The sequence below is a fragment of the Amblyomma maculatum genome, chromosome 3, assembly GCF_055883805.1.
Source record: "Amblyomma maculatum isolate TAMU_Amacu chromosome 3, ASM5588380v1, whole genome shotgun sequence".
NCBI lineage: Eukaryota > Metazoa > Arthropoda > Arachnida > Ixodida > Ixodidae > Amblyomma > Amblyomma maculatum.
The window spans coordinates 10,786,959-10,814,365 of NC_139346.1; the positions used below are offsets into that span (position 1 = coordinate 10,786,959).

The following is a 27,407-nucleotide window of genomic DNA, read 5'->3' on the forward strand; positions in this document are numbered from 1 at the left end:
TTATTCTTCTTGTTATTTCCTTTTCATGGTCCGGATCTGCGGTTACTACCTGTCCTAAGTAGATATATTCGCCTACTACTTCCAGTATTTCGCTACCTAATGTAAACTCCTGTTCCTTCCCGAGGCTGTTGAACATTACCTTAGTCTTCTGCATATTGATTTTCAAGCCTACCTTTCTACTTTTCCTGTCTAGGTCATCAATCATTATTTGCAGTTCATCTCCCGAGTTGCTTAGCAAGGCAATGTCATCAGCAAATCGCAGATTACTGAGGTATTCTCCATCTAGCCTTATCCCTAACTGCTCCCATTCCAAGTCTCTGAATACTTCCTCTAAACAAGCTGTGAATAGTACTGGGGAGATTGTGTCTCCTTGCCTAACACCTTTCTTTATGGGAATTTTGTTACTTTCTTTATGCAGAACTATGGTTGCTGTGCAGCCACTATATATATCTTCCAGCACTTTCACGTACGGCTCGTCTACCCCCTGATTTCGCAATGCCTGCATCACCGCCGAGGTTTCAACTAAGTCAAATGCTTTTTCGTAATCAATGAATGCTATGTATAAGGGCTGGTTATATTCCGCGCATTTTTCTATCACCTGATTGATGGTATGGATATGATCGATAGTAGAGTACCGTTTCCGAAACCCTGCTTGATCCTTTGCTTGATTGCAGTCTAAGGTTGTCCTGATTCTATTAGCGATTACCTTAGTAAATACCTTATACGTAACAGACAGTAAGCTGATTGGTCTGTAATTTTTAAGGTCCTTAGAGTCCCCTTTCTTGTGAATGAGGATAATGTTTGCATTCTTCCATGCTTCCGGTACCGTCGATGACACCAGGCACTGCGTATACAGGGTGGCCAGTTTTTCTAGCACGATATCCCCCCCGTCCTTCAGCAAATCTGTAGTTATCTGATCCTCTCCAGCTGATTTCCCCCTTTTCATAGTTTCTAGTGCTTTCTTGACCTCGTCCTTCGTCACTGGTGGAACGTCTGACTGTTTTTCCCTACCGCCAATCTCATTACGGTCCTGACTACTTTGGCTGCTGTAGAGATCTGTATAGAACTCCTCGGCTACTTTGACTATCTTGTCCATATTAGTGATGACGTTGCCCGCCTTGTCCCTTATCGCATACATCTGGTTTTTGCCTATGCCCAATTTCTTCTTTACCGCTTTAAGGCTTCCCCCGTTCTTTACAGCATGCTCAATTTTCTCCATGTTATACTTCCTTATATCGGCCACCTTGCGCTTATTGATTAGCTTTGATATCTCGGCCAATTCGATCTGGTCTGTTGGATTGGAAGCTTTCATACTCTGCCGTTTCTTAATCAAATCTTTCGTCTCCTTAGACAGCTTACCGGTATCCTCTCTAACTATCCTACCGCCTACTTCTACCGCGCACTCAGTAATGATATCTTTGAAATTATTGTTCCTTGCCTCTAGGGTAATGTCGCCATCCTCAGTTAGAGCTGAATACCTATTCTGTAGCGGGATCCTGAACTCTTCTGCCCTCCCCCTCACCGCTAATTCGTTGATGGGTTTCTTTCTTACTAATCTATTGCGTTCCTTCTTCAGATTTAGGCTAATTCGGGACCTCGCCATCCTGTGGTCACTACATCGAACTTTCCCGATTACCTCTACATCCTGCACAATGCGGGGGTTGAACACATTATGAAGTCGATTTCATTTTTAGTCTCTCCGTTAGGACTTTTCCATGTCCATTTTCGGTTCTTCCGTTTGCTAAAGAAGGTATTCATGATTCGTAAGTTATTGCGCTCTGCAAACTCAACTAGTAACTCCCCCTTGCTATTCCTAGAACCAATGCCATAGTCACCTACTGCCTTGCCTCCTGCCTGTTTTTTCCCTACCTTGGCATTGAAGTCGCCCATTAGTACAGTATACTGCGTCTTTACTTTTCGCATTGCCGATTCTACATCTTCATAGAAGCTTTCAACTGCCTGGTCATCATAACTACTTGTAGGTGCATAGGCCTGTACAACCTTCAGTTTATACCGCTTATTAAGCCTAATTACGATGCCTGCAACCCTCTCATTAATACTATAGAATTCATCTATATTACCCGCTATATACTTATTGACAAGGAAACCTACTCCTAGTTGTCGCCTCTCTGGTAAACCTCGATAACACAGTACATGCCCATCCTTCAGTACAGTATATGCCTCATTCAGCCTCCTAACCTCACTAAGCCCTATGACATCCCATTTCATGCCCTCTAGTTCCTCTAACAGCACTGCTAAACTAGCTTCACTAGCTAGGGTTCTAGCATTAAACGTTGCCAGGGTCAGTTTCCAATGGCGGCCTGTCCAGCGGAGCCAGGCTTTCTTAGCACCCCCTGCTGCGTCACAGGTCTGACCGCCGCCGTGGTCAGTTGTTCCGCAGCCGCTGGTGACTGAGGGCCGAGGTTTTATGGAGCTTATCATAGGAGGTTGTGGCCAATTACTGCACCAGGGTGGCCAACTCCTGTTCTGGTGAGGGAGTGCGTTGCCGGAGGTGTTCACCGGCATCAGGTCGCACCCCAAACCTGTATATGCAATTCCATCAACACGCGGATTTTTTTTTTGTCATCCGGTGGAGAATTGCGCGGCACCGGGATTTGAACCCCGGTCCTCTTGCATGCGAGGCGGATGTTCTACCGCTACGCCACCGCTGCACCCTATGGCGTGCTCTATATCTCCGCAACGGAAGCAGCGCTTGTCATTCCGACAAACAGCTGTGGTGGTGGTGGATACTATGATGATGGGGGATGGGGTACTGGGCACGACGTATGCCAGCCTGAGCTAGCGGCGGCACTCTTGGTGCCCAGGGGAATGGGGTAGGGGAAGATTGGGAGGGGGGGGGGGGAGGACGCGCGAGCAAGTCCGCAGAGTCGGGGGCCGAAGAACGGCAGCACTGCGACGAGGTCCGCAGTCCGCAGTGCCCCGTGTGAGCGCGTGCAAGGCGCACTCTCGCCGCCCCCGCGCGGCGCGCGGGGGCCAATGATAGTTGCCGCTGCGGTGCGCAGACGGCACAGAGCAAGGCTGCTGTGAGCCAGTCCCCTTTGAGGAGCGGCCCAGTCTATGCTTGGTCTCCGGCGCGCCGCCGAGAGCCGATGAGGAGACGCGCGGGTCCTGGGCGCTGGCGAAGCAGGGGCGACTTATTCCAGAGTTGTGAGGGGGGTACAGCTGGCCACTCTGGCGCCCACTGTGTGACCAGGCGTCCCTACCCATCCCTTGGTCGCGCCCGCTCGGCCAAGTCCCGCACACACTCACACACCGGCCCAGGCCCGTGCGGCCGCGCGCACAGCGGCCACCTAGGCGCTCACATCGGGGATGCCTGCGCTCTGTCCGCGGACCGCTGGTAGCGGCTGGTCGCGCCCGCGCACACAACGCGGGGGCACCAGCTGGGAACCGCGTTCGCCGATCAGCTGACCAGCCGCATCCAATTCGGAGACGCAGGAGAAGAATGTAGTCTCCCCGCGCGAACTTCCGAGTGTTTATGGTTGCGAACAATGTTGAGTCGCAATCCGAGCGTCCGGGTGGAGGGCGCGGGTGCGTCTCCTTATGATGAGGCGGGCGCTGTCATGCGGCGTCACAAGCTGAGTTAGCGGTGTGTCCGGGTGGTGCGCGTCCCCCGCTAGAGCGTCGGCCGCCTCGTTGCCGTCGACACCGACATGTGATGGGACCCATTGTAGGGCCAGGTCAGACCCGTTTTCGCAGAGCCGATGGAGCTTGACGGCCACAACCCTTAGCAGCCGTGTGCCTCCCTCGGGGTTGCGCAAAGCCTCGAGGGAGGCCCTGGAGTCCGTGCATATGACAGCCTTTGTTAGGTTGTGCTGGCGGATGAGGTCCGCCGAGAGGGAGATGGCCATGAGCTCGGAAGTCATGGATGAGGCCGGCATCCGCAGCCTGCACTGCCTCGATGTCCCCAGCTCTGGTGCCGTGCAGGCAGTAGTAGCACTGTTCTCCTTCTCGCGGACGGAGCCATCTGTAAATATCCGTGTACGCCCTGCGTGTTCCTCGTAGAGCACCGCCGCAGTCTCCTGTTGCAGCGCGCAGTGGGGTGTTTTGCGCTTGGAGCAGATTTTCGGTAGCTCGGTTGTTATGCTGAGCGGGGAATGCGGCGGTGGGGGGAGCGGCCCTGGTGGTGGTGGCGGGCCGAGCAGCTGGTCATACAGTTGCACCGTTTTCCCGATGTGGTAGAGCGGCTGCGCTCGGAGGTGTCCGATCAGTTCCGTGCAGCTGCGAGTTCGCTGCATCCGCTCAACATGGTTGAGGGCGGTGAGCTGTGCGCGGAGCGAGACAGGCCACGGAGCGGGTCTCAGCATATGTTCGTGCGCTGTTCGAGCTCCGCGGCAGCCTGATGGCACAGCGATGCACTGTATCTATGTTGTTACACTGTGTGGTGGAGAGGCCGAGCAGGGCGTACAACTGCCTTGCTGTCGAGACCGCCTCATGAAGTCTGAGGCAGTGAGCTGGTGAGCAGCCCTCTCCCCTTACCAGGAAGCGTCTTGCGATGCGTGCTGTTGCTTTAGCTGCCCGGCATTGCTGCTTGACCTCCTGGTGCCACTTGAGGTGTGCGTCGATTCTGACGCCGAGATAGGTGACTGTCATCTTCCAGGGAAGAGGGCTGCCGCCTATTGTGAGCGGCTTGTTGCTTCTGCGCGCCGCAAAGTTTTTGGGGTGCGTGAGGAGCGCTTCGCATTTGTGAGCTGAGAGCACCAGCCCAAGCGCCCGCAGGTGACCCGCTATCGCATCGAGCGTGGCCTGGAGTGCGCTTCTTGTCCTGCGTGTGTGACGAGTTGGGCAGCGTGCGAACACCGCAATATCGTCCGCGTACAGGGCAACGCGCACCACTTTCCTGGCCTTTTTGGGGATGGAATTTGGGAGTTGCGCAAGAGCTGCGTTGAAGAGGAAGGGACTGAGGACACTTCCCTGCGGCACTCCACAGGGCACTGGGTGGTCTGTGCTTGTCGTCGATCCCACACGCACACACTTTGCCCGGTCGGAGAGGAAGGCCTCAATATACTTGAATAGCCTGCCGTGCACTCCCATGGCAGCGAGCGCATCCGTGATTGCCCAGTGCGGCAGCATGTCGAATGCGCTTTTAACGTCAAGGAGGATCAGGAACCCGGCCTGCCCTGTGTTTCTCGCCTGTTCCAGCGTTGCCACGACGTCCGCAATGCAGTCAGCCGTGGCGCGATTTCGGCGGAAACCGCTCTGCTGGGAGGCGATTGTGTCGCTTGCTGCGGTTATCCAATCGAGCCGGCGCAGCGCCATGGTCTCCATCGCCTTCCCCGCTGCTGATGTGAGCGAGATCGGGCGGTAGGAAGACAGATGCCCCCTTGGTTTGCCTTTTTTAAGTATCGGGATGACCATGGCTCTGCGCCAGCTCTCCGGGAGGGTGCCGCTCTCCCACGCCTCGTTGGCAGCGAGAAGGGCAGCTCGCTGTGGAGAGTCCAGGTTTCTGAGCATCTTATATGTGATTCCGACCTCGCCCGGCGCGCTGCGTTTCTTCTTTGAGGCCAGCGCCCTGTCCAGCTCTTGGGGGTTGAAATTCGCATCGCACAGGACGCGTACTCGCTCGCGCACCTGCGGCGTGCGATGTAGCGCTGGCAGTGCGAGCGCCGAGGGAGGTGGGCGTGTCGCTGGCGCCGTTGGGAGAAACTGCGCCGCCAAGCGCTCCACCAGCTCCTCCGCTCCGGTGCTGACCCAGACGGCCATAGACGTCCGACGGTCGACCGACGGACGTCCGTTTTCGGACCTTCGGACATCCGACGGAAGTCCGGTTATGTTCGATATACGTACAGCGGACGTCCGTCGGACTATCGTTCGTGGATCCGGATCGCGTCCCACGGACGTCCGACGGGCAGCCGGAGGCGGACATTCGGACGTTTCCCGGAACATGCTTGCAGGGCCCGCTATTGGTGTAAAAACTTGCCAATAACATTCGTGTAAAGCTCAGCAAGCATGTGCCATGGAAATTTCAGTCACATACTAGTGCTTAATGCCTTTGTCGTGAGAGTAAAGCAGACAACAGAATATGCAACAGGTTCAAGTTTCCTGTTGTCTGCTTTACTTTCACACACAAAGCACTGAACAGTAGTGTGCAATTAAAACTTCCATCAAAGAGGCACATATGCTAGCTGAGCTTTACACAAATGCACCATTCCTGAAAACATGCTAAGTGCATAGGCATACCAGCATGCGAGGTTGTAAAAAAAGCATTTTTTTGGCTTTATTGCAAAAACTGCATGCATAAATAGTCTACACTAAAAAAATATCGATGTTAAGGAATGGCATGGTAAAATGCAGGCCAACGGGAGTATTAAGAATCTACTTGAAAAATTTTTTTTTAATTATCCTTGGCCGTGACAGCTCTTCCCTTGGGGAGGTGGTGGAGGAAAAGGTATTTATTGAAACCTAATATTTCGGAATTAGCGAGGAGATGATCGAGTTCTCTGTGGGCGGCCTCCGCAGGCCGGGATTCCAGGAGCAGTTACTATCCTGTGCATTTGCTCGATCAGCTGTTGCTGGTCTTTCAGGCCTAAGATGGAAAGAGCAGGCTGGACTCCTCCTGCAATAGAAGGGAAAATTAAATTCAAGTTATCTGTGCTGAACTTTGATTACACATCTCCAAGGGCAACTGCCAGTTTCTCTCAATTGCTTTTTCTAGATGGCACTGTACGCATGCATCTCCATTCAGAACTGTCACATACTATATAGAAAGGTCATATAACTGCAGCAAAACCCATGCAGAATAACAAAATATACAAACGTAGTTTGACCAGAACCTGGCATTCAGTATTTTAATGTTTTTATGTCGTCTCTTTGAACATGCCACTCTGACCAAACACGGCATGTTATGCTTGCTGCTATGCACCCTCAGCAATGCCCAAGACATGGAGTGCACATGCAGAGAAACTAAGCATAAAGGATGCTGTATATGAACATAAAGCACAGCCAGAGCATTGCAGTATTACACAGGTACGCATTGGCGGCAGAAACCTGCACTTTGAGCGGTTTAACAGGCAGATTTCTAAAGTAATTGTTCCTGCTCTGAAAAGAAGTGATCAATAATAACATCATTTAAAATTGTTACCTTTTTGTTCTGTAAACTACACATTTCGCTGGTTTCCAAGTACCCTCTACCGAAGACATTGCCTGGGCGTGTCGGGGGTATATCGACATCAACATCTAGGCTACAAGCGTCTAGAAAGCGTCTCCTTAGAGCAGCTGCGACGAAGTAACTTATCTGATCACATGCAAGCTGCTGCAGCAGAATAAAGATGGACATTTGACATGTGGCTAAAGCCCAATGTGGAAGCATAGCCCGCCGCTGTGATTGCGCAGTGTTCATGCTTCTACAAGAGTTAAAAGTAAAGTTATTTGTTTACCCACAGCGCTATATGTGACATTACAATAGCAAGGCTTATAGTCACACAAAACATAAAAAGCTGACAACCACAAGCTCCTGATGTATTACCGGCAGCATGCAGCATGGATGTTAGTTACTGAAATATGGTTGCATAATTCTGGCAACCAGCTGTGCATGTATGTCATAGATTTCTCAACTACGCACAACAAATTACAAAAAAAAAATAATGGTATTTATAAATGCAGCCAGCTGTTCGCAAGAAACATTGTAGCTTTTTTATGGGGAAGGTAGAGGGCGCCAAAGAAACTGCCCCTGTAAAGGCGCCTAATTTGCCCCTATGTAATATCTGGGACAAGTGTGTGGACTACACAAACTGCAGTCAAAGCACATAACTTTCACATCGACCAGGAAACTCGGACCATACTTGTCGATGTGAAAGTTGAACGTTAGTTCTTTCATGTGTGCAAGAGAAATAAGGTCACAATTCGCTTACATCTGCGATTCTAGTCCAAAATCTAGACATACTGTCCAGAGACTTTCGCCCCCGCAGTATAAGCCACCACTTGGGTAAGAGATTAGTAAAAGAAGTGTATAAAAGACATTAGTGCTGTTGGACAGCCATAGCTATAAAAATGGTATTGACATTGAAGTACTGCCTTAAGGTGGGGCCTAGGGCATTACAAAAGCAAGAGTTAGTGTCCGCTGGTCCTCATTTGAACGAACAAAAAGAGGGGGGGGGGGAGAAATCTACCTCAACTACATGTTTTGAGTGACACCAAGCCGCAGTTAGGATTAAAGATATCACACAGTTTTGTGGAAGATTTGGGAGCGCTTTGCTGCTTTTTTACAGGATTGGACAAAAGAGCTCACCATCTTCAGAAAGGCACGTTATATAGAAATGAAAATAGTGAATTTACTGCATCTGGCCACAACAACTTGCACACGGAGAGGAAGATGAACTGAAAATTTTATACATGAATGTACGTATTTACAACAGGTGAAACAATGACCATGATCTATGCCGAAGAGGAAAGAGATCAAAATCTAGCTCAGAACGAGTTCTCCTGGCCGCGGGGCCGTTTCATTAACTTCGGGACTCCGCCCACATTTCTCATCCCCAATGACAACGAACTCACACATGACTGGCTAACAAACATTTTGGCATGTCTTTCCACTTTCATAAATTCTTCACCCTCTCCCTAATACAAGCAATGCAAAAGGGACAACAAATTCGTTTCACAACAAACAGAATTTAGAGAATGGACCTCGAAATGATTGGCTCACTAGGTCACATGCCAAAATCTGTCCCCTAGGAAAAAAAAAAACAAAATAGAACCCATCAAAACGGTGTCCCACGTGCGCAACCATTGCCCAAAGCTTGCATCCTTGGCGGCTCCTTTTACAGGGCAATTACTGCAATTATTGGCGTCCGAGTCAGCACCATTGCGGACCACATCAGAAGAGCCAACCCACATCCTCCCGCTCCGCATCATACCGTCACTGTTACACACTTGCCCTTTTTCAACGCCGCCATCTCCCACCATTGTTGACATCCAGGGTTGGAATCCTCAACCAGACCCCACTCAGCGCGCCTGCACTGAATAATTGTCACTTTTATGGGCTCCCCAACAAGGAAGAGGGCCTTACACCCTTCAACCTGACAGTATTTTTTCTTTGAACGATAAGCAGTTCTTCCAAAAGAGGTGCTCGTTTCAAAGCTGTGCTGCCTCCGGGTGATGAGTCCAGTCAGCGTACTAAGGACCCCTTAGTACGCTTAGTACTAAGGACCCCTTAGTTGTATACTGTTCGTAAAGCTCCTTAAATAAAAATGAGCCCCCTACATGACACAGCAACGAGAACAAACTGCCTGTCCCCGCGTCTTCGAGTGCGACAGCAAAGTCCTCGGAAGAGGGGACTTCTTTCCCTCTCTGCCTACGTTTCCGTTAAGCACTGTAGCTGCTGTAGCTGCCTCTCTGTGCACGTCTCTCCGCCTCCTGTCCGAGGGCAAGTGGGAGACGGCCGCAGCTGGGCATTGAACAGGTGACCCAAAAAGAGCAGACTAATAATGGTGCCTAGCATACCCACCGATCCCTTACAGAAATCATTAAAGAAATGAAAGCAACACATCAGATAACGCTACAATGTTTCTAAGTGCAAAGTCGACAACTCCAAGTCATATAAATATATGTACATCTCCGCACATTAACTAGACAGAAACAGTGCAGAGTAAACTAATAATTCAGTGTCTAGCAACACTATTAAAAGGGGATAAAGGCCACGGGGGGCTGCGATTATTAGTACCGTTTTGCCTTTAAACTACAATAACATACTTGTTGCAAGCTTAAAATCAAAGATTCACACCTGTCCCACCCACAGCAATGGAACACACATCTGACTCAAGTCTGCAGAGAAAGAGGAAGCTAGACTATTACAGACGCACCCTTGGTTATTTTTCTGGCATTTCTGAGGGTGAAGAATCTGACTTGTCAGTAGCATGTATATGAATAAGAATCCTATGACAGTAAATGCATCAGATTTTCTGGAGTGGCTTTTCTTTGCTGACCACATATGAGGTGAGCTATAATTTATCCAACTTGGCCTAGGTTTATTCTATGAATAACAAAGCTAAAGCAGGTACACAGTCGTCCACTCAGGCTGAACATGCGAGTGCGTGGCATGCACTTTTTGAAATGCCACTGCATCCATCGCAGCTGCACGCCGTAGCGAAGAGGCAGACATTGTGAAGTACCAGCCTCTAGTTCCTCTACCACCACTGGGGTCCCAAACTAGGGACCCCTTGTTTTTGTCAGGACAGGCCCCCTCAGGGTCAGCTAGTGAGTAACCTCCTGTATTTGTATCTGATGGAAATGTTTTCCACCACCACCCACAATATGCAGCTGCGCATCATAGCAGATGTGAAGCAACAGCTCCTGGTCCTTCTACACATAAGCCACTTTGCCTTGATGCATGCCTGCGCACCATAGTAAAGAGGCAGACGACATGACGCAGCAGCTCATGGTACCTTTACACATGAGCCCCCCCATTGTACTTCGATATGCACCATAGCAAATATACAGACTACGCCACACAGCAGCTCCTGGTCCCTCTATGCATAAGCCATTTTGCCTCAATACGCACCTGCGTACCTGAGCGAAGAGGCAGACGTGAAGCTGCAGCTCCTGGGCCCTCCATGCACAAGCCACTTAGCATCAATGCACGGCTGTGCACTGTAGTAAAGAGGCGAAGGACGTTAAGCAGCAGCTCCTGGTCCCTCTACACATCAGCCATTTTGCCTCGATGCGCATCTGCACACCGTAACAAACAGCCAGATGTGACAAAGAAGCTCCTGGTTTCTCTACACATAAACCACTTTGCCTCAATGCACGTCTGCACACCGAAACAAAGAGGCAGATGACGTGAAGCTGGAGCGGCTGGTCCCTCTACGCACAAGCCACTTAGCCTTGATGCATGGCTGTGACGGATGCATTGCTATTTTGCAAACTGCATGCCACACATTCTCATTCAAGCTAAGAGTGGACGACTGTGTAAACGTAAAATACTGGTTATTTACTTCAATGGACAATGACAAAAAGTAACATGGTGGACAATGTAAAAAGAATTTGCTGCATAAAGTTTGTTGAAACCAGTTCTACATCCTACATGTAAACAAGCTAAAACCTTAATGTCGAAGGGATGTCCTGTGTGTTTAAAATCACGCTCAAACAACTTCAACACTGACAATCATGATTCAATATTAATAATATAGATAATGATACAATACTCACTTTTAGCCATACCAAAGAAATGAGAATGCAAAGGGATGTTGCTGTTTTTCCCCCGTGGATGACAGTTTTCCATGTTCAAAGTGCTGCTTCCTGTTGGCCTACGAAATCGGCTACAGCAAATGGCATCTGAAAAATTTTTGGAAGCCTCATGCTAGTCTTTAACGAGAAAAGCATTGCCATACAGAAGCAGAACACAAATACTTTTACAACACACTAAAAGCACCAACTGCGGTGCTGTTTTTAGGATGACTAGGTAGAGGTTTTGCTGTAGCAAGCCAAATGTTAGCCTTCAATAAGGAAAGCATTCCCATACAGAAACAGAACACAAAAACTTTTACAACACATTAAAAGCATCAATTGCACAAATGCTTGTAAGATGACCAGGTACAGGTTTCTGCTATAGCCCACATCATGTGACCAGCAGTTATCAGAAGCCTTGTATGTGAGCATGATGCCCTAGATTCAATTTATGGCTATCACTGTATTAACAAGCATGGGTTTAAAGCTACTTTAATATGATAATCTAAGAACATGGTAAGAGCTTTCAGTGCGAGACATAAGCTCAGTATCATGCACTATAAGGTGCTGCATGGCTCTAGTGTAGCTTTGGCATTATCTCGCTGTCAATAATGCAATTAAGTTCTGAGGAGCCTTTGAATATCTGTAAGGATAAAGCAACAACAATTTTGTTTTCATCTCACTTTTGCTCAACTCGTGTTTCTTTTTTTTTTTTTTGAGCCTGCGGCTTGCATGGCCTCCCAGTATGCCTGTTTTGCATAAAAGAAGGCGTTGCAGGCACCAGAGCTCACAGCCCAACTGTATCGCGGCGGCGGTATGTCAAATTCGTGCCAGAACAGCGCAGAACAGCGGGTCAAGAAAAAGACAAGTGCTGACTTTTTTTTTTCTCTCATCTCCTTGTCCGCTTGTTCTGCGCGGTTCGGTCCCACATGCATAACCAACATGCGCAAGGGGCTGTCCTGGTTTGTCAAAGCTTAAGGAGAGTACTAAACCTTTAGTTATTTAGTAGCTACAGCCGTTCCTTCTAGAAACTGTAGTTGCCGTAAATCTCGAGAAAGATCAGCGGCTGTCCATTTAAAAAAAAAAAAAAAAAAAGCTCGCGACGTTTTCACAAGTGTAGGCATGTCGCACGATAGGCTCGAGTGCAAAAGTTTTCTCGTATAGTTTTTACAACGCAGCACGTTGCGCATGGTTAACAAATTAACTCCTTTAAGCTCGGGCAGGCACTCCTTTATCAGAGACAGAGAAGTTGCGCGGCTTACTGGCGCAGCGTCCAGTAATGCCGAGAAAGATGGCGCTCAGACTTGAGGCTGCACTTTAGTTAGTCGGCGCGGAGTCCATAGAGAGTATATGTTTCTCTATGCGGAGTCAGTCGCGCTTAAAACACTCGACCGTTCGGCTGCTGTACAGAGCTGTTTCCTTACCCAAAAGCTCAGCACCATCGGTGCATCGAAAAGTTCCACTAAAGAAACAAAAGTTCGGTGAAATACTTACTTTGGAATCGGCGGGTGAACAAAGTGTGCCAGCCGCACCAAGCCACAGCAAAAACAATGCTAGCAGTGCATTACAGCCGTAGGTATTTGTAACTGCGCAGTAAATGCAGAACACGGAAACGCGAAGCCATCATCCATGACTAAACTTCAACTTATCAGATGGATTGGATTGGCTCATATCAGATTTTTTTGAGGATAGGTTCGGTTTCGTTCTTTTTGAGCTTGCTGCTTGCTGCGTCTATTCAGCCACTGATTAAAATTTCACCGAAGCATCATGATAGAAAAATGTTTAATGGTCATTTAACTTTTAATCAAAAATTTTGATGGCAGAATTCAACGATGAAACATGCGGAAAATAAAAAAAAACTGTTTAATGGAAACGCTTTCTATCGCATCGATTCGCCCTGACATCATATAATGCAGACTTGACGGCATTACTGATTTATACGCAATTCAGACGAGCACGACGACTACAAACTATATCATAGCTGTGTAAAACCAAATCCAGTGGCGGACGTACGGCGGCTGTCCGCTGGGTGAACGGATTCGACCATCCGCTTTCGTACGTACGCCGGAATACCGGCGGACGTCCGAAATCGGCCGCCGAGTTGCGGCCGAGTTCGGTTGTCCGTCGGACGTCAGTGGCCGTCTGGGGAGATGGATGGCCACCGCGAGGACGGGGCACCTTGGTAGAGTGGGCTCCAGAAGTGCTCTGTAAACACGCCATGCGCGCGACTGGTTGTGTGGGTCCTCTAGGGTGCTGCACAGGGCGGCCCAGCTTTGGTTTCGCCGTTGACGTGCGTGGCGTCGACAGACAGCATCGATTCTATTGTAGACTGTTCTGTGCGCGGCGCCGTTCGCGTGCGGAGGAACCGCTTCTGTGCGCGCCCCCGGTCGGCCCAGAGGATTAGGGTCTTTGTATCAGGGACGGGGGTCCCATACGGCACCCTGTAGGTCTTCGTAGCGTCGCGCGCACACCGCGCCACACACCCGAGGAGGTCCGCGCCGAAGTCTATGTTAGCGCATAGTTCACGGAACCGCGACCACTGCACCACCCTGTAGGTTCTTGTTTTGGGGCGTGTCCCTGGTGAGACGAGGGCGATGGGTAGTGGTCCGATCCGTGTGTATCCGGCGCGATTGTCCACTCGTAGGTGCGCGCGCAGTCCTGTGTTGCGAACGCCACGTCGATTGCGGTGGGCGCCGCTCCCTGCGAGTTGCAGAAAGTGGGGAGCCCCTTGTTTATTGGGAGGAGTCCTGCGGCTAGCGTCGCATCTAGTAGCTCCTTTCCGCGACGGTCGTTGCGGCTAGAGCCTCAGGTGGCATGATGCGCGTTGAAGTCCCCGCACATCACACAGTCCCTGGGGAGCTTGTTTCTTAGCTTGCGCAGATATGTCGCATCCCAGGGTGTGCACGGGCGAACATACGCTTGCCACGCCGGTGTCCGTGTCTCCCACACGCGCGGTCACTGCCACACACTCAACGGGTGCACTCGCGATGTCACTCACATCATGCACGAGGTGCGGTATGTCCGCGCGTACATATAGGGCAACACGAGGTTTTCCAGGGGGGTGGCTGCTGTTGCGGCACGGGGGAGTCAGTGCAGACTGTCGATCCACATTCGCTTTCAGTGCTGTATCCTATGTACCCTGGCAGTTTCGCGTCCTCTGCTCGACAGTAAGCTTCTTGTAGGGCGAGGACGTCAAAGGGGTGCTGTGGAAGCCGTTCCACGAGCTCAGCTTGCCGGCGGCGCAGCGAGTGGTGCAGTATGCGCGGCCTCGTGTGCGCGGTTTTACGCATTGCGGGAGATGGCTCGCTGCGCCGCCAGAGCCGCTGCGCACAGCTGGTACTCTGGGGACGAGTGTGGCAGTTGCCCCATCAGAGCCCGTACTGCCGCTGTCAGCGCATTGATGACCACATCCCTCTGATCGACTGAGGGGGGAGGGGGGGGGGGGGGGGGGGGAGGAGCCCATTATCCGTCTGCGCTGGCTGGGAGTCAGAGGCTAGCTGCTGCGCATGTTTGCGTGAGGCTGTGTTACGCTGCCAGGCGTTCGTGCTCCGTTGTTGCGGGGGTTTCCGTTGGAGCAGGCTGGGGGGGGTTTCCCTCTGCCTCTCCCACAACCTTCTTCGCTTGTGTGCGGGAGATCGGTGCATCTGAGGCTGTGACAAGCACCGAGATGCGCCGCTCCTGTTGCCAGCGCGGGCACCTCGGCTCTGTCGCCTTGTGGCCCCCACCGCAGTTGATGCAACGGGCTCTGGGTGCGTCGCAAGTGGGCGTCTGGTGGCTCTCTCCGCATCGGAGGCAGCGCCCTTGCGACGTGCAGGCTGCTGTGGCGTGCGTGTAGCGTCCGCAGTTGAGGCACTGTAGCGGGCGGGGTCGCGAGGCACGCACCGGTCTTAGTAGTTTGAATAGGGCAACCTCTTTGGGGGGTACCTTTCCCTCAAATTCAATGGTTATGTTGTGGCCGGTCCTTTTGCAGCTGAGGACTGGAACACTGCTTTCCAGACCCTCCAGGATGTCCTCCTCTGGAAAGCCGGTATCTCCTCCAAATATCACCCCATAGGAGGAATTGTTGTTTCCGGCGATCTTGCTGCGGACCCCACAAAGTGTATCGAGGGCCAACAAGGGCTCCGCGTTGGTTTGCGGCAACAGGTCGACCGCCGCCACATTGCGCCTGATGTTGACGCGAACGTGCGCCACTCCTGGTTGTTTGGAGAGCTCGGCGGCGATCGCATCCCTTGATGTCTGGAGAAAGTTGGCCCGTCGACCCACCGGGTGGATAAGGATCGTTTTGGGCCCAGCCTGTTGCGACCGGTGATGTTTCGGCGCCGCGAAGCGAGCCGGCGGTGCAAGTTGTTTTGCAGCAGTAGCAGACGACGCGCTGGAATGCGGCCGCTGGTGCCGCTGCAGCCGCTGCTCCGGGGGAGGAGGAGGCCGGTCGGCCTGTTGCTGCACGGTGGGAGCGGAGAGAGGGGGAAAGGAGGCCTCCGCGTCGCTGGAGGGCGGGGCCTTGTCCCCGGAATTTGCATGTGCGTTCTTTTTGGATGCATAATACACGCTTTGATGAGGAGGGGCGGGGTCCGCGGTCAGGCGCGAATTTTGAACCCGCTTTCCCTTTGGGTTGTCGTTCGTGCCTCTCTGGCTGTGGGGGGGTGGGGCTTTGTTGTTGGTGGTTCGTGCTCTTTCCTACGCCTCTGGTGGTGTTGGTGGTGGTGACTATCATAGAGTAAGAAACTCTATGGTGACTATGGTTTATTTTTTGTGGAGGGAGAACGCCTCTGGAGCTGTGTTGTTGCCTTGCTCTTTTGGGAGAGGGGGAAAGGAGACCTCGTCGCGGGGAAGCGGCGCCGCGTCCTTTTCGGGTGCATGGTGGCGGCTCTGTTGAGGAGGGGCGGCGTCCGTGCTCAGGCGCGAGTTTTGAATCCGCTTTGCCTTTTCGCTCGTGCCTTGCTGGCTGTGGGAGGGTGGGGCGTTCATGGTGGACGTTCCTGCTCTTGCCTGGGCGTCTGGAGCTGGGTTGTTGCCATGCTCCTTTGTATGGACTGCTTGAGCGGCGTCATCCAGCGATGGCGGCGCTTTAGGAGTTGCTGGCTGGTCGGATAGAGACCCTTCTGTCGCCGGCGGCGTGGTGATGGCCTGCGGGGGACATTGTTGGGCCGTGGATTCTGCTTCTGCCCTGTTCTTCGAGCGGCGCTTTGGTGTTATGGGGTTAGGGGGGGTCAGGAAGAGGATTGAACTCATCTCCCCCGCCTCGATCGCTATGGCGGTGAAGACCGTTGGTGGTGTCTGCGGCGGCAGTGCGGCCGTTTCCGCGTGGTGCTGGCTGGCGGACTGAAGGGCGGTTGCGCCGGTGCGCTGTGGTGATGGCGGCTCTCGGGCGAGCGGCGTAGAAGTGGCAGCGTCTGCGTGCTGCCCCTCCGTGTTGACATTGGGGGTTCTGCCTGGTGGGGTTCCCTGCGCCGCCGTCAGCAGCCTGCGGGCCTCGTCCTGAGCGCCGATGATATAGTTGGCGTCGTTGAGCAGTTGTTGTAGAGCGCGTGAGCAGCCGAGACTGCCCCCACGTCTGTGGCGGCCGCCGAAGCGGGCGCGGGTGGTCGGAGTATTCGGGATCTCCATCGTCTCGTAAAGACGTTTAGTAGGTTTGAAATTTAAAGTGGGGGGGAGGTGAGGGAAATTAAGGGTCCTCATTGCGGGACCGGATAGGGGGACTAGGGGAGCGAGTAGAAGTGAGCGGAGAAAGAAATAGACGCGAGCTAGTGACTGAAAGCGAACAAAGGATACCGGAGCAGCGGAAAAAGCGTCCGTCCGCTACGAAAAAAAACCGTTCGAACCCGAACGAGAATGCGAACGAGAATCGTGCGGAGGAGGAGGAGGATTGATGTTCTGGTTTGGGATGGTAGGAAGGGGGGTAACGTGGTGCTTTCAACTGTCTCCTCTGTTGAGGGAATCACCGCCGTTGCACCACGCGGGGAATGGGTATTAAAGAAAAGAAGGGGTGGTCGTGGCAAAGAGGGCAAAGACAAGGAGAAGAGCAGAGCCGCTCCAGGAGCGGACGAGTCCCCTCGGAACCTTCAGCGAGAGCGGACCTCCGTCGCTCGCTCCCTTCGATTTCGTGCGCTCCCGTGGTCGCCGCATTTCGCCTCCAGCTCTCGGCGCGTTCGGACGCGTGCGCGGCTCGCTCCGACGAGTACGCGCGCGCTCATCGCGCCGCTCGCTCCCCGGCCGTGCTCCTCAGCGCCGCGCTGCCTCGGAAGCCTCCCCTGTGCTTGTGGCGCGTTGCGCGTGTGCTGTGTGAGTGCCGCGGGGCCCCTGTGTGCTCCCTCTGTGGATTTTCACCTGGATTAATTACCGAGAATTCCACCACTCGGATTTTCACCGTGGTCCACTGAGGGAGCGCATCGCTGCCGCCGGCCCCTTCGGGGTTGTGCCGGGCTTCCGGCTGCATGGTCCCGCCTTGCAGCTGGGACCAACTCTTCGTCCTACCGTCGCTTTCAAGGTGAGCTTAAGCGCACTAATTTGCGGTTTCGGCCGCTTTTTTCGCTTGTAGTTTTTTCAGGTTTTTGTTGCTATGGAGCAACATGCCGCTCGCCGCGGCGGTCCCCAACCGGTCCGCCGCCGTACTCGCAGCCTCGGCCGAGATCCGGCATCCTTTCGTGCCGACATCGAGTGCCATGTCCGGGGACAACTTGAAGACTTCTACGACAGTCTTCGGTTGCTGACAACCCCCTCCATTGAGGAGTCCCGTCGCAACCTTGTCCCCCCTCCTGCCTCAGGGCCTCCACCGCCCCAGGTCTCTTCATCTCCGACCGGTAGCCGCAGCCCATCCCCCCCTGTGACCCGGTTGAGAGCGGCGCAATTCCTGAAGGATCCTGCCGACAACCCACCTCCCAAGCCTCAGCGCAAAGGAAAGGCCAAGCGCCAACAGCGCAAGGTCACCGACGATGCTGCTGCGACAGCCGAGTCGTCCGACTCGTGCCGATCACCTGTTTTGCTCCCTACCGGACAGCCAGAGGCGTCTCTCCAGGCACTCGAGGCTGTCATATCTGGTGAGAGCAACACTTCATCTACTTCCTTTCCAGCTGGAAAAGAAGACCTTGCCTCCCAGCTCAAGGCACTGGGCGAGGTACTCGCAACTGCGAGCCGCCTCCGCAAGCCTCGTTCCTCCGGACCCTCGCAAGAGCTCACTTCCCAAGGTGAAGTACCTCTGCATAACTCCTTTGCAGCCTTAGGCGAGGATCTTGAACATCAAGATTCTGACAAGACCGCTGCCCTACCATCCTCCGGTTCGCCTCCTGAGGTTCCCTGGTTTACCTCCTCTGATTTAACTCAGGACCAGGCTAACACCACCACGGCACAACAGCCTTCCCGCTCCAACCATCCGGCCCCTGATCGCGATCGGGATACCGGTGGTTGGATTACGGTCACACGCCGAATCAACCGCCCCAAGGTGACTCGTGTGGCCACGGTGCTGTTCACCCCTCGAGAGAAGAACACTTCTTTGAGGGCAACCATCAAGGAACACATGAGTGCCTATCTGTATGGCCAGCCAGGGGTCATCGAGGTCCGGCTCAACCGGAAACGAAACATCGTGGCTGCTGATGTGTCATCCCAAGAAGCCCGCGATCACCTCCTGACCCTCAAGTCCCTCCTCAATATTCCCGTTCGCTCGTTCGAGGCTTCCCGCATGGACTTCCATGTGGGCACTATCTTCGGCGTCGATCGCGAGGTCCGGGAACAGGACATTGCCGAGGGCATTGAGGCTGATGTTGAGATACTCGGCGTCCGTCGTCGAGGCCACCCTGTCTCCGTCCGCTTCGCTGCCCCTCCACCTAACCATGTCTACATCAATGGGATGAAGTTTGCTGTTCGACCACTGAAAGCTCGTCCCCTCCAGTGCACCCGCTGCGGAGCCTTTAATCATGTCTCCGCCGCTTGCACCAGGCCTGATCGCTGCTCCATCTGCGGCGGGTCACACCACACTCGAAAGTGCACTTCTAGCACTCCCAAGTGTTTTCATTGCGGAGGTCGGCACCGGGCTGCTGATCCCTCGTGTCCCAAGTGGCGACACCAACAGCAGCTAACCACGGCTCTCCGCAAGACAACAACACCTGAAGATCGGCGGCAAGTGCTCAACGAGCTCCGCCCTCTTCAGCCCACTGGGTCTGGGTCTACCCAGTTCGAATCCTACTCAAAGGCCCTCCAGTCACGGAGTCCCAAGCACCCCAGCGTACCAGCTAGGGAGCCCCCTCAGCAACCTGTGGCAGTGGATATCCAAGCCACACTCACTTCGGTAACCGAAGCGCTACGACTTGCTGTCCAAGCGCTCATGACCCAGCTCCCACCCAACTCTGGCGCTCGCCGATTGGGAGAAGCTGCTGCTCTCATTACTGAGAGCCCTACCACTCGCCATCATGGCCAGACGTAGTAACAGACGCAACCCTGTTCCCAGGAGACCGCGTGTCTTGCAGTGGAATACCAACTCCCTGCGAGTACGACACGCGGACCTCAAAGATCTAATCCTCCAGAAATCTCTGGAATTTGATGTCTTTGCTTTACAGGAGACCCGAGTCCCAGCGGAGAACCTCCGACTACCAGGATTCACCGGGTACTCTGGCCGCTCATGCTGCTCCAACCAGGACTTCAATGATGCCCCCTGCCTGGATCCTTCGCATCCACAACACAGGCCCCGCACAGCCATCTATGTGAGGAGTGACATACCCCACACACTGATGGATGTTGCCCAACCTGACCTAGGACAACTGGAGATCTGTGCCGTGCGCGTCCGTATGGGTGACACGGACACTACAGTTGCTTCAGTATATGTCCCTCCAGGAGTTCCTTGGGACCCCTCCTGCCTCATTGCCCTTCATTCCCGTCTAGGTAAGGATGTCCTTATCTGCGGGGATTTCAACTCCCACCACAGGGCATGGGGCAACCAGTCCAGCACCACCCGAGGCAAAAAGCTCTTGGACGCCATCAATGCGGCTGGCCTTCGTTTCCTACAGCCTACCTCCCCAACCTTCATTCGGCCAGGACGATCTTCTTTCATCGACCTGGCTCTCATCTCTGATGCCTGCCACTATTCGTGGGCCAGAGCACCTGACTCTTTGGGCTCGGATCATTTTCCCATCTTCCTTAACCCCTCTGTGAGGGGTAGGAGGACGGAAAAGCTTTACCCCATTACCAAATGGGCCGAGTTCAGAGAACGAGTGAAAGACATCCCACTTGCAGGTGACTTCCTGGATTTTCTTGGACGTTGTGCCAAGAACTCCACAATCACCTGCGCAGTACCACTACATGCACCAGTCCCGGACCTACGTCTACTCGGACTTAGGGCCTCCAGACGAAGGGCTGAGCGAGTGGCCGAGCGCACCCACCATCCCGAACATTGGAAGGCCTTCCGCAGGATTGATGCTTGCTGCCGTCGTCAGGCCAATCGTCGTTCCCGGGAAAGCTGGGCCAGCATTTGCCGGTCCATACAGTCAGCCAGACAGTCCTCTGCTGCCTGGCGCATCCTCAAATCCCTTTTGCAGGTTGCCTCCAATCGACAACCTGTCCTGGGAGCAGCCATCGCAAGAGGCATTTCCTTTCAAGACTTGGCAGAGCAACTTGCCGACTTCCTTTCCAAGTCAGCCACGCCCCCCCCATCCGCTGGACTTCCAGTGGCGAATCCCCCTTCGCCCCTTCGGGCTACCCCTTCACCACCACCAGCTTTGGCACAGACCATCTCTGCCCTCTGCAATGAACCCATTGCCCCTCATGAGCTTCAACGTGCCCTCAACCGCTCGAAGAAGAAATCAGCTCCTGGCGCTGACGGACTTACACTCCAGATGCTCCGTAATCTGGATGCCCCGGAGAAGAAGCGCCTCCTCGCAGTCTTCAACGACACATGGGACAGCAGCATACTACCGGACAACTGGAGAAATGCCATCGTTGTTCCCATCCTTAAGCCCCGTAAGCCGGCTAAACAACTATCCTCCTACCGTCCTGTATCTCTTACATCTGCAGCCTGCAAGACCATGGAGTTCATTGCCTTGGAACGACTTACATGGATCGCCAGAGCAACCAACTTCCTTCCAGAGATGCAGACAGGATTTCGGAAGCACCGCTGCACTGCAGACTCTATAGCAGATGTGGTCTCCACCCTTGAGGAAGCCAAATATGCGGGCGATATTGTCTTCCTGGTCCTTCTGGATGTCCAGTCCGCTTTTGACAACCTGCCCCATACCATCATTGAGCAGGCTCTGGATGCCCTTGGAGTGACTAGGAAACTGCGTAGCTTTGTCTCGGCGTTCCTCTCCAATCGCACCTTCCAAGTTCGAGTTGGGCAAACACTTAGCTCTCCTCGTCCTGTTACATCTGGGGTTCCCCAAGGATCAGTCCTCAGTCCTTGGCTGTTCAACCTCGTCCTAGCTGGCCTGCCGAAGTTCGTTCAGCAGATCAGAATCCACAAAGTTTCCTGCTCCATCTATGCAGATGACATAGCCCTATGGATCCGAGCTCCAAAGAGACGTATTGTCTCCGCTAGGAAGGCTATGCAACAGGCACTGGACGGCGTCCAGTACTTCCTATCATCTAAAGGATTGACCCTCTCGGCTACTAAGTCTGAGGCCCTCGTCTACCATCCCAGAGGAGCACGGAGTTCCCGCCGTCTTGCAACTTTGCATATCGAAGGAACCCCTCTTCCATGGAAACGCCAGGTGAGATACCTAGGTCTCACAATTGACGACCGTCTCACCTGGATCCCAGCTGACAAAGCCCTCATTCCCCATCTCGATCGTGTGGGAAGAGCAGTCCAGCGTCTCCTTGCTAACGGCAATGGTTGCTCCTCCACTTGGGCAATCAAGCTCTTCGAGGCAGCGGCGACTTCGGTCATCCTATATGCCCTTCCCTTCGTTTCCCTTCGGTCGACTCGAGTCATTCGTCTCGACACGATTCGAAGGCGTTGGATTAGAAGATTCCTCGGAGTCCCTCAATCCTCACAGATTCCCGCTACCCTTGCGGAAGCTGGTATCTACCCTCTGGATCTTCTCCTCGCCCAGAGGGGACTGACCCACATTGATCGTCTCAGCCATGCTCCAGATGGTGCCTCACTCCTAGCACGGCTGCACAGCAAATCCCATTCTCGTATGGGTAAGCTGTATACAGTGTACAGAGAAATCATCGGTCCTGTCCCAGGTTTCTCAGTCCTACCCCCTCCACCCAATCGACCCCCAATTCCTGTCTTTTTGGATACGGATGGTCACACCAAACGTCACACCCCTGTAGCTGCCTTCCAGCAGACAACTGCAGCCCTCCTTGAGGAGTGTAGAGAATCTACACTCCTCTTTACGGATGGCTCGGTTCGACCCGCTACCTTCCAAGCAGCTGCTGCTATGACAGCACCGCAGCTAGACCAGTCTAGGTCCTGCCGCCTGTCATTCCCTGCCAGTTCAACAGCTGCTGAGCTGGCCGGTCTACACCTAGCCGCACAGTTCATCGCTTCCAGTGTCCCTCCTGGCCCTGTGAATGTTCTGTGCGACTCCAGATCTGCTCTGCAGCTCCTGACTATCTACCACGGCACCAACCTCTCGGTGAACATTCTCCGAGCCCGTCTCCTAGCCCTTCAGGACTCGGGGTATCAACTGGCCCTACATTGGGTTCCAGGACATACTGGAGTCCAGGGCAATGAAGAGGCGGATGCCTTGGCCAAAGCGGCGCATGACAACGGCGACCCAGTCACTGAGGCTGTCACACCTTTTGACTTTTCAAGACCCCTCTTGAGAAGGTCGATAAGGTCTTTCCATCCTGACCGTCGTATTGCCGCTGGTGAACATCTCCAACGGCTCTCTGACAAACTTTCACGGAAGGACAAATCCCTCCTCCTACGACTTCGAATAGGCTGCACGTGGACTCCGTCCCGCATGTATGCCTGTGGCCGAGCTCCCAGCCCAGCCTGTCCCTCTTGCGGCAATACTGGCACACTGGGACACTTGCTCCTCGTGTGTCCAGCCTCCGCTGGCCATCGCCAGAAACTTCTGAATGGCTATCGGAATCTTGGTCTCCCTGCTGATACCGAAGGGCAATTGCTCTTCCCATCTCGGAACCAACTTTCTGCTCACCGGCTCCTCCTGATTTATCTGGAGGAGTCTGGCCTCAGCTCTGTTCTGTAGGCCTGCATGGGCCCATAGTGCTTCGTGCGGAAATGGCGGCGACATAGGCGGCGTCAGGAACCTTCCCCTAAACCCAACTTCCCCTTCCCCCTGGTCACCAAGAGTGATGCCACAAAGATGGCCAACATAAGACGTGACCAGTACCCCCTCCACAAAAATAAACCATAGTCACCACCACCACCACCAGGAGCGGACGCACGAAGTGCGGAAGAGCCGGCGGCCGAATGACCGGCGCGCGGACCTATGGGGAGCGCAAGAGCTGATTGGCTCGTTGAGAGCGCCAATCCCCGAGGGGCGAGGGAGGTCGCCAGAATGCTGGAACCGGCATAGAGCGGGTTTAGAGCACGCGTTGGAACGCGTGGTAGAAGCACAAGGTGTGCTTTTCAGTAGGAAAGAAATGAGGAGGATAGAGAATAGTAAGACGGAGAAAAAAAAAAAAAAGAAAAAAAAAACAGTAGTAATATATTAAAAAAAAAAAAAAAGGTAAAGATTGCTTTACAGCCGCGCAAGAATGCGCGCGTCCTCGGCGAATTTGAGGACATAGCCGTGTACGCGTCGCGTTTTTTCACGCGATGCCTTAGGAAATAACATCTCATTTGAGGAAGCCGACGGCATACCGAGTTTGCCGAGGGCATCCTGAAGAGTACGCCTGTGTGCGTCCAGTGCGGGACAGTCACATAGCAGGTGCGAGAGTGTTTCCACTGCTCCGCAGTCCTGACAGAGAGCGGAACCGATTCCGCGTAGTCTGTTAAGGCGCTCTGCTGTCCAAACACATCCAATTCGCATTTTTAGGATGCTCGATCGCTGAGTGGCGTCGTAATCCGCGTGATGCAGGACCCGTGGCGCATTGCCTGAGGCGACACGGCTATCAGGGTGCTTCTGTTTGGCCCTGTAGAGTATGCTTAGACGCGCCACATCAAAGCGGGTGATCGCGTTTGAATCGGGGGCATTGATGTTATGCGCCCGTTTGGCCAGTTCGTCTGCTGCTTCGTTGCCTGCAATCCCAACGTGGGAGGGGAGCCATTGCAGGCAGACGCTTTTGCCGTAGGCTTCCGCTGCGCGGATTTTCGCCTCCAGTGAGCGAGTAGCTGGCAGTGGCCTGTCATTCTTCAGCTGCATAAGTGCAGCGCGAGAATCTGATAAGATGGCAGCGTCGCTAATATCCTGTCTTTCGAGGACAATATCCGCCGCCAAATGTAGGGCCGCTAGCTCTGCGATTGTGGAGGACGCGCGATAGGGGATTTTGCACTGCCTGCTCAAGTTTAGAGCTGGGACAATGCACGCCGCTGTTGCAGAAGCGCCGTCGCGCGAGACGGAACCGTCGGTGTATAGAAGCGTTTTACCGCTGAATTCCTCGTAGATGATTGCCGCGGTTTCCTGCCTTAAAGCGCAGACAGGGGTGCTGCGCTTGCTCTTAATGCCCGGAATGCTGAGCCTGACATTCAGGGAGCAGTAGCGATGCGGTGGCGTGGGCATGGGAGCTCGGGGAGGAGGCTCGGCAATGTGTGCGTCGAAGAGGTTAAGCACGCGCCCCATCTTGGACTCTGGCGCCGCTTTGAGGCGCGCTATAAGGGGCCCTGTTCCAGGCGCCCTTCTAATGCGTTCGATTGCGTTCAGTGCCGCGCGTTCCGCTCGCAAAGAAACTGGCCACGCCGCTGCCTCAGCATAGGTTGCCGCGACTTGGGAATAGCTGGGGAGCCGCAAAAAACGCCTGATAGCGCTGCGGTGGTCGCCGTCTATGGAATCCCATAGTCGTGGGCGAATGTCTAAGTACGGGAGAGCGTAAAGAAACTTGGCTACGGCGATGCCCTCATAGAAGCGAAGAGCCAGCAGAGGGGAGCAGCCGTCGCCTTTGGCCATGAGTTTAGAGGCTGCCGCGAGAACTTGCCCGGCCTCCTTCCTAAGTTGTTTGACCGCTGGTTGCCAATTTAGTAGGTAGTCGAATGTCAGGCCAAGGTATTTGGCTGTTTTCTTCCATGATATAGCCTCTCCGTTTAGCTGGAGGGGGGGAATAAGGCTTCTTGCTGCAGAGCGAGGGTGGAAGACCAGAGCTACCGTTTTGTTGACAGACAGTGCCAGCCCGACAGATTTAAGGAAGTCTTGTGTTATATTGAGAGCATATTGCAAATTTGCTCGAACGGTTCGCCCTTGGAGCGTGGGGCCGCGGCAAAAAAGTGCAATATCGTCAGCGTATAAACATACTCGAACTGGAGATGTGCAAATACTTGGTATAAGTGAGGGGAGTTTAGCCATGACTAAATTAAATAAAAAAGGGCTGAGTACGCTGCCTTGCGGCACACCAGCAGTGATCGGACGGGGAGCGCTGAAATGTCCGCCAGCCTTGACACGAAATGTGCGCCCAGAAAGAAAAGCCTTTACAAAGTTGTACAGATTGCCCGTCACGCCCATTGAACGCACTGCCGCGAGTATGGACTCATGTGACAGGCAGTCGAAGGCACTCTGTACATCCAATAATAAGAGGTATGCGGCCTCCTTATTATGTTTCGCCTGCTCCAAAAAAGCCGCAACATCTGCGATGGCGTTGATAGTAGAGCGGGAATTTCGGAATCCGCTCTGCTCCGGTGCGAGGGCTTGGGTTGCGTCTGCGATCCATTGCAGTCTTTTGAGCGCCATTGCTTCCATGACTTTGCAAGGTGCACATGTGAGCGAGACAGGTCTATATGCCTTTAAATTATTAGTCGGCTTCCCTTTCTTATGAATCGGTATTATAGTTGCTGTTAGCCACAGTTCAGGAAGGTTGCCGTCCCTAAATATGGCATTATAGCTGCTGAGCAAACGGTACCGTTCATTTGTGTCCAGGTTTTTCAGCATTTGATACGTGACGCCGTCGGGACCCGGCGCACTTCTAGTTTTCTTCCCCGCGATACAAGCCTCGAGTTCCCGCATTGAGAATTGCTCTGTGCATAGTGCTAGAACATCGGGTGCGAGATGGGCTGGGACAATAGTGAGCACTGGTGGCGACGGTGTCGTCGTTGTCTGCCCACTCCTAGCGCCTAGGAAGCTGTCAGCTAGGACCTCAGCCAAATCGGCATTGGTGATGCCCCTAGAAACAGCTATAGCAAGGACGGGGTGGTGGGGGGTCCTAGGCCGAAGAAGCGCATTCAGTATGCGCCACCCTTTGGCTGGCGAGATATTGTTAGGAGGATTGATGTTCTAGTTTAGGAAGAGAGAAGGGGGGGTAACGTGGTGCTTTCAACTGTCTCCTCTATTGAGGGAATCACCGCCGTTGCACCACGCGGGAAATGGGTATTAAAGAAAAAAAAAAGAGCCGGTGGCCGAATGACCGGCGCGCGGACCTATGGGGAGCGCCGGAGCTGATTGGCTCGTTGAGAGCGCCAATCCCCGAGGGGCGAAGGAGGTCGCCAGAATGCTGCTCTCTCGCCAGAACGCGTGCTCTAAGCCCGGCATAGCGCGGGCTTAGAGCACGCGTTGGGACGCGTGGTAGAAGCACAAGGTGTGCATTTAAGTAGGAAAGAGATGAGGAGGATAGAGAATAGTAAGACGAAGAAGAAAATAGGAAAAAAAAACAGTAGTAATATATTAAAAAAAAAGGTAAACATGGCTTTACAGCCGCGCGAGAATGCGCGCGTCCTCGGCGAATTTGAGGACATAGCCGTGTACGCGTCGCGTTTTTTCTCGCGATGCCTTAGGGAATAACAGATCATTTGAGGAAGCCGACGGCATCGAGTTTGCCGAGGGCATCCTGAAGAGTACGCCTGTGTGCGTCCAGTGCGGGACAATCACATAGCAAATGCGAGAGTGTTTCCACTGCTCCGCAGTCCTGACAGAGAGCACGAATCCAGTACCCGACGAAGCCAGGTAGCGCGAAGTCCTCCGTTCGCACATATGTTTCTTGTAGCGCGAGAACATCATATGTGCGAAGGGGGAGGATGTGAGCTAATTCTGCCTGCCGGCGGCGGAGGGAACGGCAGTTCCATTGAAATATTCGCGGCCTGACTCTTAGCTGGTTAGCCATTGTGGCTGAGTGATTGTTGCGCAGCCAGAGCCGCCTGGCATAGCTGACGCGCTGTCGAATTTAGGGGGAGGTGCTCCAGTAGGGCTTGC

General features: G+C 53.4%; 2 protein-coding genes and 1 long non-coding RNA gene across 3 annotated transcripts; 1 reads left to right on the forward strand and 2 right to left on the reverse strand.

Moving 5' to 3' along the window:
• Nucleotides 1–3,494: 3,494 nt before the first annotated feature.
• LOC146194218 (uncharacterized) lies at nucleotides 3,495–5,721 on the reverse strand. Its single transcript, XM_084596016.1, has 2 exons — nucleotides 4,498–5,721; nucleotides 3,495–4,283 (listed from the first exon to the last, which is right to left on the reverse strand). The coding sequence occupies exons 1-2, from the start codon at nucleotides 5,719–5,721 to the stop codon at nucleotides 3,495–3,497; spliced, it is 2,013 nt and encodes a 670-aa protein (XP_084452142.1).
• A 4,427-nt stretch (nucleotides 5,722–10,148) lies between these two features.
• Nucleotides 10,149–14,554, reverse strand: LOC146194219 (uncharacterized). Its single transcript, XR_014705840.1, has 3 exons — nucleotides 12,673–14,554; nucleotides 11,161–11,286; nucleotides 10,149–10,680 (listed from the first exon to the last, which is right to left on the reverse strand). It is a non-coding gene; the product is annotated as an uncharacterized LOC146194219 (long non-coding RNA).
• Nucleotides 14,555–17,010: 2,456 nt separating this feature from the next.
• Nucleotides 17,011–27,090, forward strand: LOC146194220 (uncharacterized). The gene is made up of 5 exons (XM_084596017.1): nucleotides 17,011–17,065; nucleotides 17,466–17,665; nucleotides 17,744–18,292; nucleotides 18,500–18,695; nucleotides 26,993–27,090. Exons 1-5 carry the CDS (start codon nucleotides 17,011–17,013, stop codon nucleotides 27,088–27,090), a joined length of 1,098 nt encoding a protein of 365 aa, XP_084452143.1.
• Nucleotides 27,091–27,407: the final 317 nt, after the last annotated feature.

Excerpts from the sequence above, each read along its gene's own strand:
- LOC146194218 (XM_084596016.1), bottom strand. The coding sequence starts at position 5,721 with ATGGCCGTCTGGGTCAGCACCGGAGCGGAGGAGCTGGTGGAGCGCTTG. Across the intron at positions 4,284-4,497 it reads GCATCGCAAGACGCTTCCTG|CTCACCGCCCTCAACCATGT; the intron begins GTAAGGGGAGAG and ends CTCCGCGCACAG.
- LOC146194220 (XM_084596017.1), top strand. The coding sequence starts at position 17,011 with ATGCGAACGAGAATCGTGCGGAGGAGGAGGAGGATTGATGTTCTGGTT. Across the intron at positions 18,293-18,499 it reads AGCTCAAGGCACTGGGCGAG|GACCAGGCTAACACCACCAC; the intron begins GTACTCGCAACT and ends GATTTAACTCAG. Across the intron at positions 18,696-26,992 it reads AACCATCAAGGAACACATGA|GGAATAACAGATCATTTGAG; the intron begins GTGCCTATCTGT and ends GCGATGCCTTAG.